Source organism: Perca flavescens, chromosome 15 (genome assembly GCF_004354835.1).
Source record: "Perca flavescens isolate YP-PL-M2 chromosome 15, PFLA_1.0, whole genome shotgun sequence".
Classification (NCBI taxonomy): domain Eukaryota; kingdom Metazoa; phylum Chordata; class Actinopteri; order Perciformes; family Percidae; genus Perca; species Perca flavescens.
The window spans coordinates 21922250-21940946 of NC_041345.1; the positions used below are offsets into that span (position 1 = coordinate 21922250).

General features: G+C 40.7%; 1 protein-coding gene across 2 annotated transcripts in view; it reads left to right on the forward strand.

Annotated features, from left to right (window-relative positions):
- The window catches only part of LOC114570352 (shisa family member 6), an 81551-nt gene extending 63093 nt beyond the window's left edge, over window positions 1-18458 (forward strand). For both annotated transcript variants that reach the window (XM_028600641.1, XM_028600642.1), the window contains 4 exons: window positions 9504-9662; window positions 13902-13909; window positions 17747-17827; window positions 17861-18458. In XM_028600641.1, the coding sequence (XP_028456442.1) occupies window positions 9504-9662; window positions 13902-13909; window positions 17747-17827; window positions 17861-18370 (758 nt within the window). In that variant the 3' untranslated portion in view covers window positions 18371-18458. The remainder of the gene's footprint in view (window positions 1-9503; window positions 9663-13901; window positions 13910-17746; window positions 17828-17860) is intronic.
- Window positions 18459-18697: the final 239 nt, after the last annotated feature.

Sequence of the window (18697 nt, forward strand, 5' to 3'; positions counted from 1 at the left end):
CCCTTACATTTGCTCCACTTTCTCAGTCAGTTGTGGTATTAGTGCTGCAGCAACAGTTTAAACATCATCTGTAAAGAAAATGAGGGCCTTTGGCTCCAGATGTGTCAACACATTACATTCATATTCGGGGCTGCACAATGGTAAGAGTATTCTGCTCATTATTGCAATCACAGTTTTCTATTGAGATCATTTGAAGATTTGTCAACTCCAGCCCACGTACAACGTCCTGCTGCCCCAAATACTCACTGGAGCACTACTCTCTTATTGTCAGACCTATCTCCACAGCGCTGTGGAGTAAGATCTGGCTACACCACACATACATTCTGGGACAGGAGAAAAAAAAACTCAGTTGTTTGCATTTCTTTAAAACAATCACAATCGTCTTGGGTGCAGACGCAGCAACGGTGGCTCTGCAAAATAGTCTCTGGAAGGAACTTGTTTTTGTGGAACATTTGCACCATAAAATATTAAATAAAGTTAACTGCTCACACAACACAGTAGCGTGAGCTATTTAAATTAGCTTGATACATGGTTTAACGTAGTTTCCTCTCACATGTGTATCGCTGTGTGTACTTTGTCCCCCAATTGGTCCCTAAATGTCCCAGTTAAAAAGTAAATGCAGTAAACATATTCTTTGTAAATCTTTACAATGATTCTGCGAAAAAGAACCAAGCAGGCCTGTCTTATTGCACGTTCCAAATTGTCTTCAAAACTTGCCATTTCAGTGTGTAGCTTGCCATCCAGCACGTTTCAAGCAATTATCCTGGAAATGTACTTCCATTTCCTCCTGTTAACATGTAATGTATTCTATGTTTACATGTCTTGAAATGTTGTTAGTGATGTAGCTCTTTTCAGTGGTTTGGACTATACTATATAGGCCCCTTGGTTCCATTTAAGGCATATCTTAATGTCACAGTATACAATGTTATTTTGACAATAATGTGCTTTAAACTTGGTGCAGACCATTTCCTTTGGTGATGCCCCTGTGCACAAAGAAAGGTCCATAGAGAAGTGTTTTTCCCTGGTTGTTGCATGTTATGCCGTCCTCCCTCCCCTGTTCCTGTCTGTCTCTCTACTGTTAATTATCCCAAAAAGGTGAAAGTCCAAAAAAATATTCTTAAGAAGTGAAAAATAAATGGTTTTCCAACTTCAAACATGACTGGCCTGTACAGAGCCCTTACCTCAACCCCATCCAACACCTCTGAGATGAACTGGAACGCCGACTGAGAGCCAGACAATATCACCCACCATCAGTGTTCACTCGTGCTCTTGTGGCTGAATGGGAGCAAATGCCTGCCGCTAGGTTCAAACATCTGGTGAAAAAAAAATGAAACTAATAGAATGGAGGCTGTTAAAGCAGCACATTATTGCCTATTGAACTACATGTTTAATAGTCACATATGATCTTCCGGTGTCCACATACTTTTCTACATATATTATAGTTAATTATGTTCCTATACCAGCTTTTCATGTCATGGATTTTTCATGTCTTCACTGTTTCAATTAAGTAAACAGTAAAGTTACATATTGTGTGCTCTAAACATCAGAATATCTGAATGTGTCAAGTCTTTGTAGAAAGTGCAAATGGAAAGAGAAACCTTCCATTGCGCCTGTTGCAATGGACTGTAGGTTATTGCAACAGCAGCGTACTGAATTTCATTGACTTTTGGTGGAAGACGATGTTTAGTTGTTCAGGTTACTTGAGGATACGGACTCGCTTTTTCAGGCATCTTGCTGCAGTTTTCAGATAGAATTGGGGGTCATTGGGTCACTGGGAACCTTCTGAGCAACTCATTGTGTTTCAACCGCAGGGACCAGGGTTTAAAATTAGGTTTTGGGGGGATTTATTTCTCTCCTTAAAAAGACCCTGATTGAAAGGTAGTTCTTTCAGGAACCTTTGTGGTGGGGTTTGCAGGGATGACCGTCACTGATTGGTCAAACACACACAGCACGGTTGTCTTAACTCGCTGACCGCTTAATTAATGAAACGAGGAAGTACTCTCATATCCATTTATGACCATTGTAGGACGATGGGATAACATTTCTCTGTGTTTGAAAGCACAGTAAAAGTTAGGCTTTGCTGTCGGCCTCCCGACTCATTTTAAAAAAGACACAGAAAGAAAGAGATTTGCACAAGCTAGTGGGGACACTGAACTTCAGGCTGCAGAGTGTGTTCACCCCTGCTGACCACCAGCAGCCCTCATCCCGTCATGTTATAGTCAACGGACAAATTTTCTTAATCTTCACGGGTCTTTGGCCCGCCGTGGAAATACACAGCAATGGACTGAAAGAACCTTCTAGTTCCTTCGAAATAGTTGTGGGGACTTAAAAAGACCCTGAACCTGTGTCTAAACGCACCTATTGTTCTCCACTGACCAAACTGCACTAAAGCATCAAACACTCCAGCCTCAGAAATGACTGCATTTAGGGTGAATGTGTTTCTCTGACTGTTCTATGTCGTGTGATTGCTCACTTTTCCAGGGCCGATTCATTCCCGGCTGCATCTATCGAGTGCTCTAATCAGACTTCTCCGTGAAAGCCACCCTCTTCATAAACAAATTATATAATAGTTTTTACAATGTGTGCTCAGTTTTGCGGCAGAGTTGCTGCACAATAGTAGCAAAAGCTATAAATAAATTAATAAGTCAAATACCTCCTATAAAGCGGAACCGGAGATTACCTCAAAGAAAAACCATCCCCTTTGGGTGATAAACTTTTGAACCATAGTTAAACACTCGTACATTTTAATGTGTGAATTTTATGTGACAGTTGGTCTTCTCTGCTGTGAGAAAAAAAACTGTTTCTGCAATTACTCAGATAGTAGGAGGTTGTTATTTATTTGGTGCAAAACTGCTTTCGTTTTAAGTTCATAACAGGATAATTTAGCTGAGCTCTCTGTGGCCGCTATAATTGGTCCCTCAATCAAACCTGTGCGATTAGAAAAGCAGAGTACGAGCTGCAGGGAGAACAGACCAAAGACTTTCTTTATGATTATGGTACACAGCTTAATAAACATTTAACCAGTCTTTATATTCCTTCTTTTCCTGAACTGAATATCAATTTCAGTTGAGATAAGCAAGACATTCCAATACCACATTCAAACAAGAAAGATGAATCTTAACACTGGCTTAGATCTTAGCAAAAGCCAAATAACATTTGTCAGCAATGTCACATGCACCCGCTGGGAAAAGCATTATCATTGAAATACAGGCAATGATCTTTAATAAAAGCCGAACACCTCCCCCCTGTCATCAGTTCCAAGCTTGCTATGTGTGTGGTCTAAGCTGTCAGAGGTGTTTTTATTGTGTTTAGCACTCTTATAGAATGATAGATGAACATAATTAAATGCAAATAGGGTACAACTATTATATATCCATGTTTTGTTTGTTCTGCTGTTCAGAAACACAAAGCATAATTGAATAAAGGCAATATTTTCACTCTGAAATTATTTAAACTCCCATAGCCGCTCAACGATGGAGGTCTCAGATGATGTTGCTTTGTTCTTTAACCACTCAAACAACACATAACGATATTAGTGCAACATCAAATGATTCACTTACAGCGAAGATGGATCACCATGAGGTGTAGCTGCTTCCATGTTCCTGTATAAAGAGGCTGTAATCAATCATTTTGGCAAAGCAGCGTGGATTCAATCAAATGGAAGAAACACTCACATTCCCATAAGCGAGCCGTAACAGTTTACTGCTCACTTGAGATACACTGAACCAATCAAAGCTCTCGTATCTGGGGGAAAAGTATATGACTAGACTGGATCACACTGATACTCTTTCGACCAGGAGGATAACATTCGTCAGACTGCCTGTCGTGCTGAACTCACGGAGAGATATTCTTCAACAACCTGATCTCACACAAATACGTGAAATTACCACAACCTCTTAACACCGCATTACGTGGTGGTGGCACAGAAACAATTTAGGTTTAGGCAACAAAACTAGTTGGTTAGGTTTAGGAAAGGATTGGGGTTTGGGTTTGCATACAATAAAGTAAAAAATAAGTAAGTTACATACAATGTACATTACGCAGGCAACATGATGTAAGTAGGGATAGGGTTAAGTATGTTAGGTATTTTAACTTATGTGTGTAACTTATGTATTAAAAAAATCAACGTTGAGTTTTGGTCAGTCACTTTTGGTTTTACACGAACAGAGATCAGCCATCTCCTGGGTGATTCACCACAACATCCTCCCAACACTTTGTCACTCTTTATACCTCGTCTTACTTTGACACAGGGCTACTCTGAACCAGGGCATATGTGTGACACCACAACAATAGATCCTTATTTACTTTCCATTGGCATTTTTAACACATTAAGTGCCACCACCACAAGAACATATTTTCCCCCTCTTACACAGTATCTCAGGCACGGCGCCAGGATTCCAGTTTTGGATGGGCCAGACCAATTGTGGGTGGGCCTTAAATTAAAAACGTTATCAAATCCCTGTTTAACCTAATAAAAATGACTGGCTAATATACTGTTATATTATATATATTATATGTGCTTACATAATAAAGATTGTAATAGCTTGATGCTATTTATATGTTGTTGCATTGTAAAAGGTTTTGGTGCAAAGGACGGACCTATACGCGATCGCTCTCCTTGATTCTGCCCAAAAGAAGAGCGCTTTGGAATCTCCATTACGCACCATACCTGGCTGCACTATAGCGCCTCTCTCCTAAGGCCTATAGACTGTAAAAGTGGTCAGGAATCTAATATTTCCCCAAAACATAGTTTAGTTCTGCTCGTATAACATGAGGCCGAATATTTCACAATTCTTTTTAACTGTTTTAAGTTTTCAACAATATACAGATCAACAACACTGCCCGACAGTTTCAATCAATACTCGGCCACAGAACGTGTTCATTGACAACGTCATCTGTCATGTAAAACAAGACTCAAGTTATTTCCTTACTTTAGTGTGATGATTCATGTTAAAAACATGTTTAACAAAAATAAATAAATCGCATTTTTAGCCCTAAAGCATTATTGGCCATAACAAGAGAAAACCATGAGGGAAAAAACAACTTGACAACAGTAACAAGCTGTTATAGAAATAGAACTGCGCATGCAGCTTCTGTAGCGGGTTATGAATTGATTATTTTAATCCATATATCTCATATAACGACATAATACAATACAGGCAGAGTAGCCTTCACATACCTTACTGTTATCCTCTGGCGGTCCTACACAATTAAACACAGCAGAAGAAGTGACCGGATACTTTAGCACTGGTTGAGTTGCGGGCTCATCCACGGAAGACCGATCCACAGGGCTATATCCATAGGGGCTATATCATCCACTCGCGAGGCAGACGCAAAGGCATTAGCACCGGCGCTGGTCGCGCTGGCCGCGCTAGCCGCGCTAGCCTAGTTAGCATCCTGCGGTGTCCAAGACAAAGATGTGCTAGGCGTTGTGTGGCGTTGTAAACAATGACTGTTGCAACCTTGTCCTTTACTGGAAATGATTTTTACACTCTCAGATCACTGGGAGCTAGCCTAGCATACCTACAAGCTACATCCGATCCGAACCTCACTGTCTGCTGAACTTGCGCAGAAACATAAAAATAGACATGACCAGTTTTTTTAAATTGTTTTTTGAAAACTAAACATTTAGACAATTTTAGCACAAATTATGAGATTATTTGCCGATTTTTAATAATTCTTCACCAAATTATAATATATTAATTAATTAATGTTTTTTGAGGAAATGTTTTGGGTGGGCCTGTTGAAAAGTGGGTGGGCCTAGGCCCGTCAGGCCCACCCATAATGCCGTGCCTGCAGTATCTAGATCATCCACGAGGTGTGAAGATTATTAAGGCAAGACAATGTTATTCATATAGCGCACTACAGTATCTACACATGTTCAATTCAAAGGGTTTGTATAATTCAATTCAATTTTATTTATAGTACCAAATCATAACAAGAGTTATCTCAAGACACTTTACAGATAGAGTAGGTCTAGACCACACTCTATAATTTACAAAGACCCATCAATTCCAATGTATTGAATAAGTAGACTCTAGACTACATACCACAAAGGTCAAGGGGAAAATATGCAGGTTTTTCTTTTTTTTCAATTTGATTGAACTGATGTTACATCAAGGGTAAGAACTTGTGATGTCACGATATTGGAATTTCACGCACTACCTTAAAAAATATTGATATACATTCATAATTTTCTATACCATGGGGATACTATATGGGCTTGTATTTCAAAACAGCACTCCTGCTGTTTTTTTTGTCAACCAAAACCAGTCGCTATGTGCACACTGCAGCAGTGTGTGTGTGTGTGTGTGTGTGTGTGTGTGTGTGCATGCGCATGTATGTGTGTGTGTTTCAACTCGCTGATGGAGAGATGAGGGGGTATGGAAAATGAGAATTGAAACCGTTTCAAATGATCAGAATCCATATGTATCTAAAATTGATATTCATGACAACACTAGTAAGGACTAAGGACAAAGTCTGATGACATGCCTGATTTTCTTCTTGTCACTGGAACCTACAATGTTGAAATTAAGTGTTAACTCTTCTTCTCACAATAGGAAACCACCACCATGACTACCAGCACAGCCACCTGGATCTCACTGCGCTGACACCTAAACTGGGTAAGAAAAGTCCTTACTGTAACTGGATGATGTGAGATTATTTCATGTTGTGTAAAACATCACTGTGTGCACCTATAATGAAAATGTCCATTTGGAATGCATGCTAGAAATGTCACTCACAAAATCTCATCATGCTGTATCTTTTTAATGTGGTGATTGACCCAACTTGACTTTCCCAAATGACGCATTATTATCCGTCTCTAAAGGAAAGTAAGCCAAACAATTCTTGTGATGGACTATTTTTCAATTTCAGGGACAGAAGTATATCTTTCACAAGGAAATTAAAATCTGAGGAACTGATAAAGAAGTCCTCTGAAGAAAATGAGAAGCATAAAGTGTTTGATTATCAAAGGATCATCTGTGCAGTTGCTGCAGTTATTGAAAACGCAATTACTGTTATTGCATCCTATCTATTTCTTTAAATGTGATTTTCTGTGAAAGGAGAGCAGCTTTTAGTGTGGAGTTACTGAATGATCCTGCATCTAAACGGCAATGAAATGAAACGCTGTGTAATTAAAGAGGGAATCCGGCCTTACAAGTTATTAAAAAAAATGTCCCTCTATGATATTCTATAAACTGCAGAGGCCGACATTCTGTGTCAGTGTCGATGAGTTATTATACAACTTTTCCACCATTAATGAAGCGCTGTGGTCCCCATTCTGCAGGTGCTTTTCTGCCTCTTGAACAGGGCAGCCTTTTTTTTGCTGGGAGAATGGGTTGCAAATGTACTTTCAGCACCAAATAAAACTCTTCAAACAGCGCTTTTTGAAGTCTATTTAGCTTCTGATGAGGGATGGGAGCTGTTATGCATAATTCCAATTCTTTGTGTTGGCAACATTCTTGCAATATTGGCTTTGACCAAGGGCAACCTCTGGGGAGGTTTGGTTGAAACATATTGTTTTACAATGTTATTGATGCTTTCTTTCTCACTTGTTAGCCCACAGACAAATGAGATACGGTAAGTAATACACATACGTGTTTATGTGTATTTTTTCTTCACCTTTTCTTTATCATGTAGAGATCAAAATTTGTATACCTGCACACTGGGGATCATTTTTTTTTTTAAATGCTTGTGTATTTTTTGCAGTCACAAAAATGTCACCCCACTGCATTACAGTCCATGACCTTTTAATCGGATCTCAAAATCTCTTTTTCACACATTATCTTTACTCTTTCACTTCACCTAACCGGCTCTTTCACTTCACCTAACCGGCTCGATCTTCCCTAAAAAGCCTGCACACAACTCAGTGAATGTCACCCCTCTACACCATATGTTCCTTGGTATTGTCCGTCCCTGTCCTCCTTGCTGCAGTAGTCACTCAGTCCTATTTTTAAATCCCGCATCAGAGTCCCTGCCCGTATCCCAGCCCCCCCCCCCCCCCATGCACTGCGCCTCCTGACCCATGACTTGGCGTCCCAAATACTGAAGCCACAGGAGCTCCATGCAGTGCAAGGAGCCTGCATGCTGCCGCACATATCGCTGATACCCAAAACAGAACTGTTGAGGGCATTCCACAATGAATCAAGCATCACTTGAGCTGCTTAGTAAACAGATTTGCAGCTTGCTCAGAATGTGTGATGGGCAAAGAAGCACAGATTGGTACACTTTATTGATGCTACAACTCATCAACATTCAGTAAACAATAACCTTTTAATGCTCAAAGGGAAAGTCATCAGACACTCTTCAAAAATCAAGGAGTTTAGTTTGCCTTACTAGTGGAAACACTATAGTTTCTAAAATGCTGTTGATAACCACTTCTTAATTGTTAGGGTGTTCTGACCTACTTCATCAGTTCATCATACAAGCATGTTACCTCTTTTTTTAAACAGGTTTTCTACATTTTAGTTAAAGGTCCATAGAGTAGTGTACCCCCACCAAAAAACTGTCAGTAGCCCCGTTTCCTTTTTACATATTTTCATGCACATTTTTAAGTATTTCATTAGAAAAGTTGAATGGAAATGGTAAAATTTCATAAAACGAAATTTATTTTTGTTTTTGCCTTTGTGGAAAAAGAGTTGATGCTCTAAATGGGATATGGAAACACCATTGCTGCATAGGTTCTGACATAGCAAAGTGAGTGATTAGCTGTTGCAGCTGTTAGATATTCCTGTAACGTGTCTTCTTCTCCGGACAGCATAGATGGGTTAGATGGCGAGGGCCACTTGTTTTGTTTCAAGTTGGAAACCTCTACTTCCACTCTGTTTACTGTTGGATTAAAGCCATCCACAGACTATAGTGCCAACTTCTGATAAAACTACACTGTTGCCTATTATATTCACTCCAAACCAGTTTAATTTGCATTTCTTTGCATTTCAAAAGTTCGCTTAAAATTTGCTTGACAATAGAACGGAAACATGACTAGTGTAAGGCTGGGATCCCAGTGCTGTTGATGACATGGCTCCATTTCGCAAATGACTCTATTTAAATGTACAAACAATGGTAAAAGGGCCATGTCTGAAGTAAAATAACAGAAAAAAAAAAAATTTCTTTCAAGTATTTAAATTAGTCATAGCACATAATATACACAAAGTGCAAGCAAATTCTAGTGCTCAAATAAAGTGACACATTTGTTCTGAATGCACCTGATGATATAACGTAATTAATAACCCAACAAGCTATTACTGAGGAAATAGCTCCAGCAAAATCAAACTGTTGTACATCTCAAATGCAACCAGACCTTTTCACGCATTCTTTTGCAAAAGCTAAAGACCTCCGAACACAAGTCTTCAATCCACACTTCCTACCAGATCACACCTTGCCCTCTCTATCTACATGCCTCCCTTTTGTCTTCTCCAGTAAATACTCCCAGTGTATAACTCGTCTTTCTGACTGACTGTTCTCTGACTGCACCGCACCGCTTCCTCCCCTGTCCCCTGTAGAGAGACCCCAGCGGATGAACAACATCCTGACCTCAGCCACGGAGCCCTACGACGTGTCCCTGTCCAGATCCTTCCAGAACCTCAGCCATCTGCCGCCCTCCTACGAGGTGGCCCTCAAGTCTGACTTAAGTAAATACTCCTCCTCTCTCCACAGATTAAGTAGGTGGTCCTTCATTCGTCCTTCATCCCTGTGTTTATTGCCTGATGCACTAAAGCAAAGACAGGGAATGACATCGCCCTCATGCCCTGTGCATTAAAGGGTTGCCACATTCACTGCGTCTGGCCTGATGAAACATCTAAAATGTCCATTACAGAGACATGCATCATGATAAGTATCTCCAGATGTTTGGTGGCTCATTATGCAGATAATCCGCTCACTTTTTCACCTTTTAGGGAAATAAAATGCATGGCATCGCTCTGCAGCCTCCATAACCATTCCCATCGACTCTATCTATCGGCCCATCCACTGACATCTAATTGGCGTGTAATTTGGCTCCATCTGCAGCTCATGTCATGTTGCTAATGTCTCTTGATGACATATTAAGTTTTTTTTTTTTTTTTTTTTTTTTTTTTTTTTTGTTTAGCTGAATGGCATCTATACGGCAACAAGATGGCGCTTTAATGTTCCAGCAATGCTACAGTTCATTTATCTTCAGCTGGATGATGACGTGGATGCAACCTAATGACCAGTGCATGCCCAGTATTCTTTACATTTGTTGCATGTTTCCTATGTCGATCTAGATTTTTTTTTATTTATTATCTTCTTTTTCTTGAGATATATTTTATCTTCTATAAAACAAACCTAACCAATTATAGCACAACAAATTTCCCATTTCTTTTTCACAACGGGAATACAGTAAGATAGGACATAAGGTATGAAAGAAGGCTTGACTGTTGTCATTCTTCATGAAACATGTTTTGAATGTGGCCTTTGAATGCCTGATTGGAAGGAAGTTTACAATATAAGTTTATCTTGTGAATGATTCCAAACCCAGGGTGGTATTTAATAAAAAACAGTTTTCAGAACAGACTCCTGGGATATTAAAGATTATTAATGTCTAACTTTTGGTCTGATAACTGTTTGAAACTGGAAAAAGCATTTTGCAGAAGTAGATGGTGCATTCACCAATAATGGCCTTAAGGTTAAGTTCCTCATTAAAAAGTGAGTAGAGCGTAGCGACCACATAGTAACTATCAAACTAAAAAATTAGGTATCCATTTTTTGACAGGTCTACGGAATGGGATTTAGTTGGTTGTAAATTAGTTTTTGGGGGTGTTCAAGGTTAGATTTAATTGCTAACTGAAGTTTGTAAAAGGCAGCTTGGAGATGGGTAACAAATGCAGTGGGCCTGATGTTCTGTTGTATCCTGGTTTGCAATATAGTGGAGTGAAAATGTGTTATACAGATACCGTAACTCATTTCTTTAATCTGTATGTTCTGTTTAGATAATACCAAGGTGTATAAAAAGCAGAATTCTGGATGCATTTATCTCTTTTCTGTTTCAAACTGATGCAGAGCTCTAGAGGATTTAGCAAATGTGGTTCAAATTGAAACTTTGAAAAGCACCAGGAACAAAAATATTGTACAAAGTCTACCATTTTGAGTTGACTACTTACACTGATCAGATCCTCCACTTGAGACCATCTATTTTTCATGCATCAGTTTTTTTGGATGAACCTCTTTCAGATGAGCTAAACATTTTGAATTAGAGCGATGAGATCATCGAAGGGGGATGATGCGGTTGCAGCTGATCTCGTCTGAGCATGAAACCTCCTTTTAACTCATGGCACAGCACATTTTCTTCTCACAGCTTTTACCTTCAGACTTATTTTAATACACTCAAGTAAGCAGACATGGAATATGTGCTTCTACTCTAAGTGTCCCATCACGTTTCCTTTTTGGCAGTCCATTGATGCAAGCACAACCGTGAAAACACACTGTATGCTAGCTAGTGTATTATGTTGTGAGTTATCACATTTAACCAATTTGTTGCCAGTAAATCTTTTCTTACAAACATTTCCTTTAGACTCAGTGAGCTATTCTGTGTTCACAGTGATTTGTCTGTGAAAACACTGCAGAGCATTACTTACGTGTCTTACTTTTTCTTTAAGGCATTATTTGCAGGACTGAATTCAATGCATAGCACAGTTGAATGCACTACTCTTTTTTTTTTTTTTTTCATGAAGCCGGCTGCCAGAGAGGCAAAGCGCAGCACAAGAACGTTCTGGAATTGGTTGCACCTTGAAAGGTCAGCGGCAACAAGGTCAAAGTTGAAATAATTTGAACTTTGAGCGCAGTGATCGGCGTCAATTCCCGAGCGCTGCAGGACGCCAAGGGTAGCGCCAAGTTGGGCGGCACTGCTCCCCCATAGGTAAACAATGAAACGACCAGAGCAGAGCGGTTACCACGGATCATGTGTAGGCGGCTTAAGGCTTTTGATTATTAGATTGTGAAACGAAGATTTATACTCCTGTAGAAGCCATAAGTCCGTATGATATTAATCTTGTTTAATTTGCGATATCATGGAGAAGTACTACACTACCCACAATCCTAAACGTCACAGCGTCTCTGCTTTTTAAAGCTTGCTGTTACCAAGGAAATGTTTACCGCACCTGCAAACCCATGAACGGCTATAGCGAGCTCCTACCATTGAAGTTTACGATTGTTTCTGTACACAGTGTTGTACCTTTACCTTTTTTTGCCGTTTTCAAAATGAATCAAATGTTTTATGGACATGATTCATCTTGTAGCTGGTTGGCTTGGTTCCAGGCTTAAAACTCTTATATATACAGCGCTGCGGAGGAGGGTCTGACTAGTCCACATAGCATTCCGGGATGGGAGAAAAATGTGCTCTGGTTTGTTGTCATTTCTCTAAACCAATCACAATCGACTTGGGCGGCGATAAACGCCGGACATAGCCCCAGTTCCTCTGTAAAAAAGCCTCAGGAAGGAACTTGTTTTTATTGAACATGTGTACGTTCAAAGGTTGTTTGAAGGCGCTAACACACTATCGGGTGATAATCGGCCGTTGGACAGTCTGGTGAGGTCAGTGACTCTACTCTGTTCAGTGTGTTCCATGCCGTTGTCCGTCTGAGGGGCTGTCGGCCTTTATTGTGGCTGACCTGACATGTTCAGTCGGAGGCAGGGCAGTCAGGACTCACCCGGAAATGGCGAGCAGAATGAGCGTGACTAGAGTCTCTCAAAATCTGACAAAAATCTTTTAAACTGACCTTTGTTGATCTGAAATGAAGACAGATTCAGCAACTGCATGGCCTATTTCTTGCTTAAAATGTTTTCAGAAACATGTTTCAGTGAACTTTTTTAGTACAATATGAGATCGTATTCTGAACAAGCCGCCATGACAGTCTGGCTTTGAATGAAAACAAACCCATGTGACACGTTCGTCCAATCACCTGCCGGTTTTCATTTTTGGGGTAACAATACAGATTAGCGCCGCCTGCTGTTATGGAGACGTATTACGTCTCGTCTCTTTGGTGTGTTCTGTGGCACTTTTTGGACCAACTCCGAGAGACTGTAGTCCGACTGGCTTTTCTGCCGACGGTTGGACGTCTGGTTGGTGTGTAACTGCCATAAGTCGTGCAACAGAAAACTCAGATTGGACAAATAGTCTAGCTAGCTGTCTGGATTTACCCTGCAGAGACCTGAGGAGCAGTTAACCATAGTCCTCATAGTTTAAAATTACAACCCATAGAAAGTAGAAGGTAACGGACATGCGGCCGAAAAGAAGGACATCCAACGGAATTTCCGGAGGCACCGGAGCAATCCCGGAAGTGGAACATCGTGGATATAGACTACAGCAATCGCAGTTTCACTCTTTACTTTACTTTATTGGTTGTGCCCATATGATTCAATATAATATAATATATCTCTGTGGTATGTTTTGGATTCCATAATTGAATTTCTTTGTATGACTATTGTGTGGCCCCAGCAGGATTTCCATGCAAAAATCGCCACTGCTAAGGAAAGAGGCTGATCTTCATCAGCTTGCTGCTTGAGTATTTATTATTCGTCTCATTCACCATAATAACATTTTTGGCCTGATGCAGCTCTATTTGAGACCAAGCAAGCAGCTTGTCAAGCAACCTTGAATCTTAAGAGACATTACAAACTGAGAGAAAGCCATTTAAATGTGTCTTTGGTTGTGATATGAAAACATGCTTCCGCGCAATCTTGTTTTAAGCACATTCAACATTTGTCTTTTATACGTTTGCCTTCTCTCTCTCTCTCTCTCTCTCTCTCCCTTATCAACTGTGGGCTTTGCTCTTATCTCGCCGGAGCCTTGTACACACACAGAAAATCACAGAGATGAATCACGTCGAACTACAAACAGGCTTTTCAGATTTGAGACAGGAACCCTGCGGAATTTGTCAAACGAGCAAGCAAAGTTGTCCCTTGAAGAAAAGCCCTTCCACTCTGAAAAAATTAATTTGTGGGTTCGAGCATGAGTGAGGTCTTTGGAAACAAGCTTAAAAATAACATAATTAGTTGTGATTTTAATTAAACCATCTGGAGAGATGATGATGACTAAATTAAATTAGTACAGTTTATTTGCTATTTTAAATGGTGTGTGTGTGTGTGTGTGTGTGTGTGTGTGTGTGTGTGTGTGTGTGTGTGTGTGTGTGTGTGTGACTGCTCTTCCATCCCGCCCGTCCTTCAGTGATGTCAACAAGGCAGAGATTGAAGACGCTGCTCTAAAGTAACCCAATCAGCTCTTTCAAAAAGGGCTGCAGAAAAGAGGAGGAAAAAAATCTTGTTTGGCTCTGTTTATCACCTTAATCACCCTAAAATGAATTAAAACACATTTTGACAAAACCAAAAAAAAGCCGCCTTTAATCCTCCCAAAAAGAGAAAAAGAAATTAAATTGCTGCATTTTACCGCTTCTGCTCCAAACCTCTCTAAAGATCACTTTATAATTGATGTTGCTCCAGTTTCACGAGTGTTGGTGCATTATACGATTATCGTCTTCGGTGATCAATAGCTGAAACGTAAATATACTGCTTATATTGGATCTAATCTAGCAGAGTGGGAGCTGGGCTTTAATTAGCCATTGTTAGCTATTCCATGTGTTTGCAGCTCCGCCCCACGTTTGGCACCCTTTTAGCCTCTCGCAATTATGTTAATTGTAAAGTGCTGCATGTTATCAACAGTGCAGAGATGAGAAGACGCAATGGGCATCGACCCACTTAAATCATTTCACTGACTTAAAGTGTAAACAGTGTAACATGTACAATCAATCTTAAATTAAGTGGCGGAAAAGGCAGCTTTAAAGGAAGAGGACGTGCATTTGTAGTTGTCCATTTTAAGGTAGCCAATAAACCTTCTACTGAAATTAATATTACAGTGAATTCTCAAATAGTTTTGTGTATTGTTTATCTACCTCAAAGGTAGAGAGAGGTTGGATTCCTCCGGATTTAAGTTTATTTTATTATATTTTAGTCTCCCTGTTTTCATTTGCGCTTAATTACTGCAAAATCAACACTGCCTCCATGTTTACTTGTTGTCATAATTTATTCAGAATATTTCTACAGAGCTAATTCTATCACAAATACGTCATAATCAGAATCAGATGGGAATTAGAATCCGCTTTAATGGCCAAGTACGTGTACACACACAAGGAATTGGACTCAGGTTTTATGTTGGCTTCAATGTACCTGCATAGAATACGGCTTAAACAAGAGCAGCAAGCTGAACAAAGGTAAACTTACACATTTGATATATAAATATGTATGCACATACACGTAAATGTAAACAACAGCCCTATGAATATTGTATAAACAGTAAGACAGCAGTGCAATGGTGAGTGCCGGAATACATATAGAATGATAAATAAGAAGGTAGGAGGATATGACAGTTTACAGTGTATGTTTGACGGATATTTACATTATGTATTTAACACAAAAAAATATAGAATTTACTTGAAACGGTACGGACTGGTTTTAAGTGTTCACTGGTTTTAAGTGTTCACAGTGTACGGACTGGTTTTTTTTAATTGTGTCTTAATGGTCATTAACACTTTTCAGCACAGAACCCATGTGAACAAAAAGCAGCATGCCTTTCATTTTCTTTTATAAATATTCTTTTTGCCCTGCAACTTTACCCAACTTTTATTGATGCTAACTTAAATTCTTTGGGGAAAATATCACAATCGAAGCAAATACCTAGTGAATGAAAACAGTATTTGAGTTTAAAAAAAGACAATCTGATGTCTGATGTCAATCAGTATGACATGACCCACCTGGCCGTTGTTTTTTCCTTGGTCTTCATTGGTTGGTGTCAGCCATGCCCTTGGCTATTATTGGAGACTCACCTTTTATTTGAGAATTCATGCTTTTTTCTTGTCATAGCAGGACATAATACATTCCTGCCACATTAACAAGTGAGTGTATAATCGCTACAGATCATTCACAGTGACTGGAGTGTGACCTATTAATGGAGCTATGGGCCACCGCTTTTCGATTGTCTGTATACGTGTAGCCTCTGGTTGAGTTTGGTTGACATTTTCTGCCATAATGTCACATCTAAACCAAGCCTTCAGGGAAAAATGCTGGAGCACATCGCCACAGGCCGAAGTTGAGCCTCCTTCATTAGGAATGCACAGAGCAGTGGACATGAAACCCCTCATGGAGGGACAATAAGGTGACCTTCTGTATCCAGGCATGACATCTCTCCTAGACAGCCGAGCATCCAGACAAACAATTCCCATCATCCCTCTCCTCCACGACTCTGTGCTACGGTCCTAAAACGGCCATTCGACCTCTCTGTTCTGCGATAATTACCTACTGCAGAGGTAACGACCCCTCAGCCACTACAGTTAATCAGAGAGCTTCTGTGGTAGCGTCCCCCTGTGTGCCATCACTGCCAAAAACAGGTAGATAAAAGTCTGCTGAGAGCTGATTGCAGCCTAATGCAGCCATAAATGACTTTACCATTAGGACTCCTCAGTGGAGAGACCGACCTGCTTTCTGGTAGTGGAATTGAACAACTGGCTGCCTGCTCAGGCACGACCAGCTCATGATCTGTTGAGTATTGTGGTATGCTGATGAGCCCTCTACACACTGAAGGACAACTACACTGATGAGTCCGCTGTTTGGTTTTTCATTAAGAAAAAGGACAGAACTATTCAAAACAGTTTGAATCAGACTCTCTAACTACTTTGTTGATTACCATTATCACCTCTGGTATAGAAACACTTGCAGCTTGACTTCTGGATACATGAAGGTTCCGGAGACTTTGATGACTTATACAGAAGCATTTATTGAACTTGATTGAGGAGAAATGAAGGCAAACCGTACAGTTTAACCAACTCTGAGGTCCCTCTGTCTCCTCCAGATGCATATATCTCTCGCTCAGCTGTCAAGTTTGTTATGCCAAGATATTGATGGCGCCAAAACAAAAGATGCTCACCTAAAACCTAGTTGGGAAGTATGCTAAAGTGTGTCAGGTCCTTTAGCCTGTTTCCATCGACCTCCAAAAGAAAAACAAAAAAACATTCCCTTATCAGACAGCTGCTTAGACTCCCTAAATCTGTAGAGACACAAACATATATTCATTCATGAACAGATTTGGTGTATGACAAATATAATGGAGACTAATGTGTCAATGCTTTTCAACCACTCGTGGCCCTTATAGTCCTAGGGCCGCATTTCACAAAAGTGATTTGTGAGCACCCCTTGCATGCAGATTTCAAATAGTGGCAGCATCACAAATTATCGGTGCTTGCAAATTGCAGATAACTTGGCAAATCATACAGGGCTCTTGCATGCTCATGCATGGGTTGCAATAATTATTATTATTTGCTTAATGAAATGTGTCAAAATAAACAAGAGGAAATTATCTCATACTGCAAATTGCAACTTGCATGTTGTAAATGTGGTTCGGTTCAAATATGTCGTGGTCTTGCTGCCCCACTGTGAGAAAAAAAAATCCCTAAGTGTGTACTATACTAATTTATATATTCTGTAAGTATAGTTTTGTTTTGAATGCACTGAGGCTGTGAGTGTTCTTGGATGGCATTCTAGGAAATGTGGGAATCACTAACTACAGTAGAGTAGAATGCACTAAAATACATTTGTTACAGCTAAGTATTACATAACATCATTACAAAATAACAAATTGTATATGCTAAATACAAAGGTACAGGTATCCAAGGGTCTTTTTCCAAAGCAAAGGTCGGTAGTCTTAATACTGTTATTTCTCTTTGTGTTCTACTTCTCAGGTGAGGACGTAGATGACTACTACGCGAGGAAGCATCATCATCCTGACTTCGGCGGCCGGGGGCCGACCCACATGGTGAAGCTGAACGCAGATCCCCACCAGCACCAGCAGCACCAGCAGCACCAGCAGCACCAGCAGCGGCAGCGTCCCCGCCGAGTCCAGAGGGCCATGTCCCAGGACCACGTCCTGTCTCCTCCCCGGACACCACGTCGCGGGGACTATGGCTTGTCTTCGTACGGCGTCATGGCGGCGGCCGCGTACAGCAGCAGCCGACACCTCTCAGAGGAGCAGCTGCTGTCGGCAGAGCGCCTCCACTCCCAGGATCCCTTGCTGTCCCCTGCGATGAGGCGTGACAAGTTCCGGGAGAAGGCGATGGCTCGGGCAATGTCGCACGGCGACATGCTAATGCCCATCACGCCCGTCATGGACCGCCACAAGATGACCAAGATGCACTCTCAACCCACTGCCTCTAACGACTCCTACAACACGCTGACGGTCAACAACCAAGCGAGCACGTCTAAGAGGCAGGCGTTTGCCTCCCGACGAACACACACGGTGGACCACCTACAGTACATTCCGGGCCACCACCACACATACCGCACTGCCAGTAAGAACGAGGTAACTGTTTAGCCGCAGAGCGGTCAGCTGAAGGATTCCTGAGACACGCCACGGACGTCGACAGAAATCTCGAAAATCAGCAAGTCTCCTCAGCAGAGGTGTTCTGTCTTCTTATTAAAACAACCTCCTCCATTGAAAAGAAACAAAAAAAAAACTCTTCCTGCTTTTTAGCACAAGCCTCCTGTGTCATCCAGAATCAACCCCGGCAAAGACATCTCTCTCTCTCAGAGCATCATAAGGGCTTTGCGCGTTGACACAAAGAAGGATCCTTCATGTCAGATGGATGTTTGACAGCCTGAAGAAAATATTTTTTAAACTGGACATGGGACTGGAAAGGGA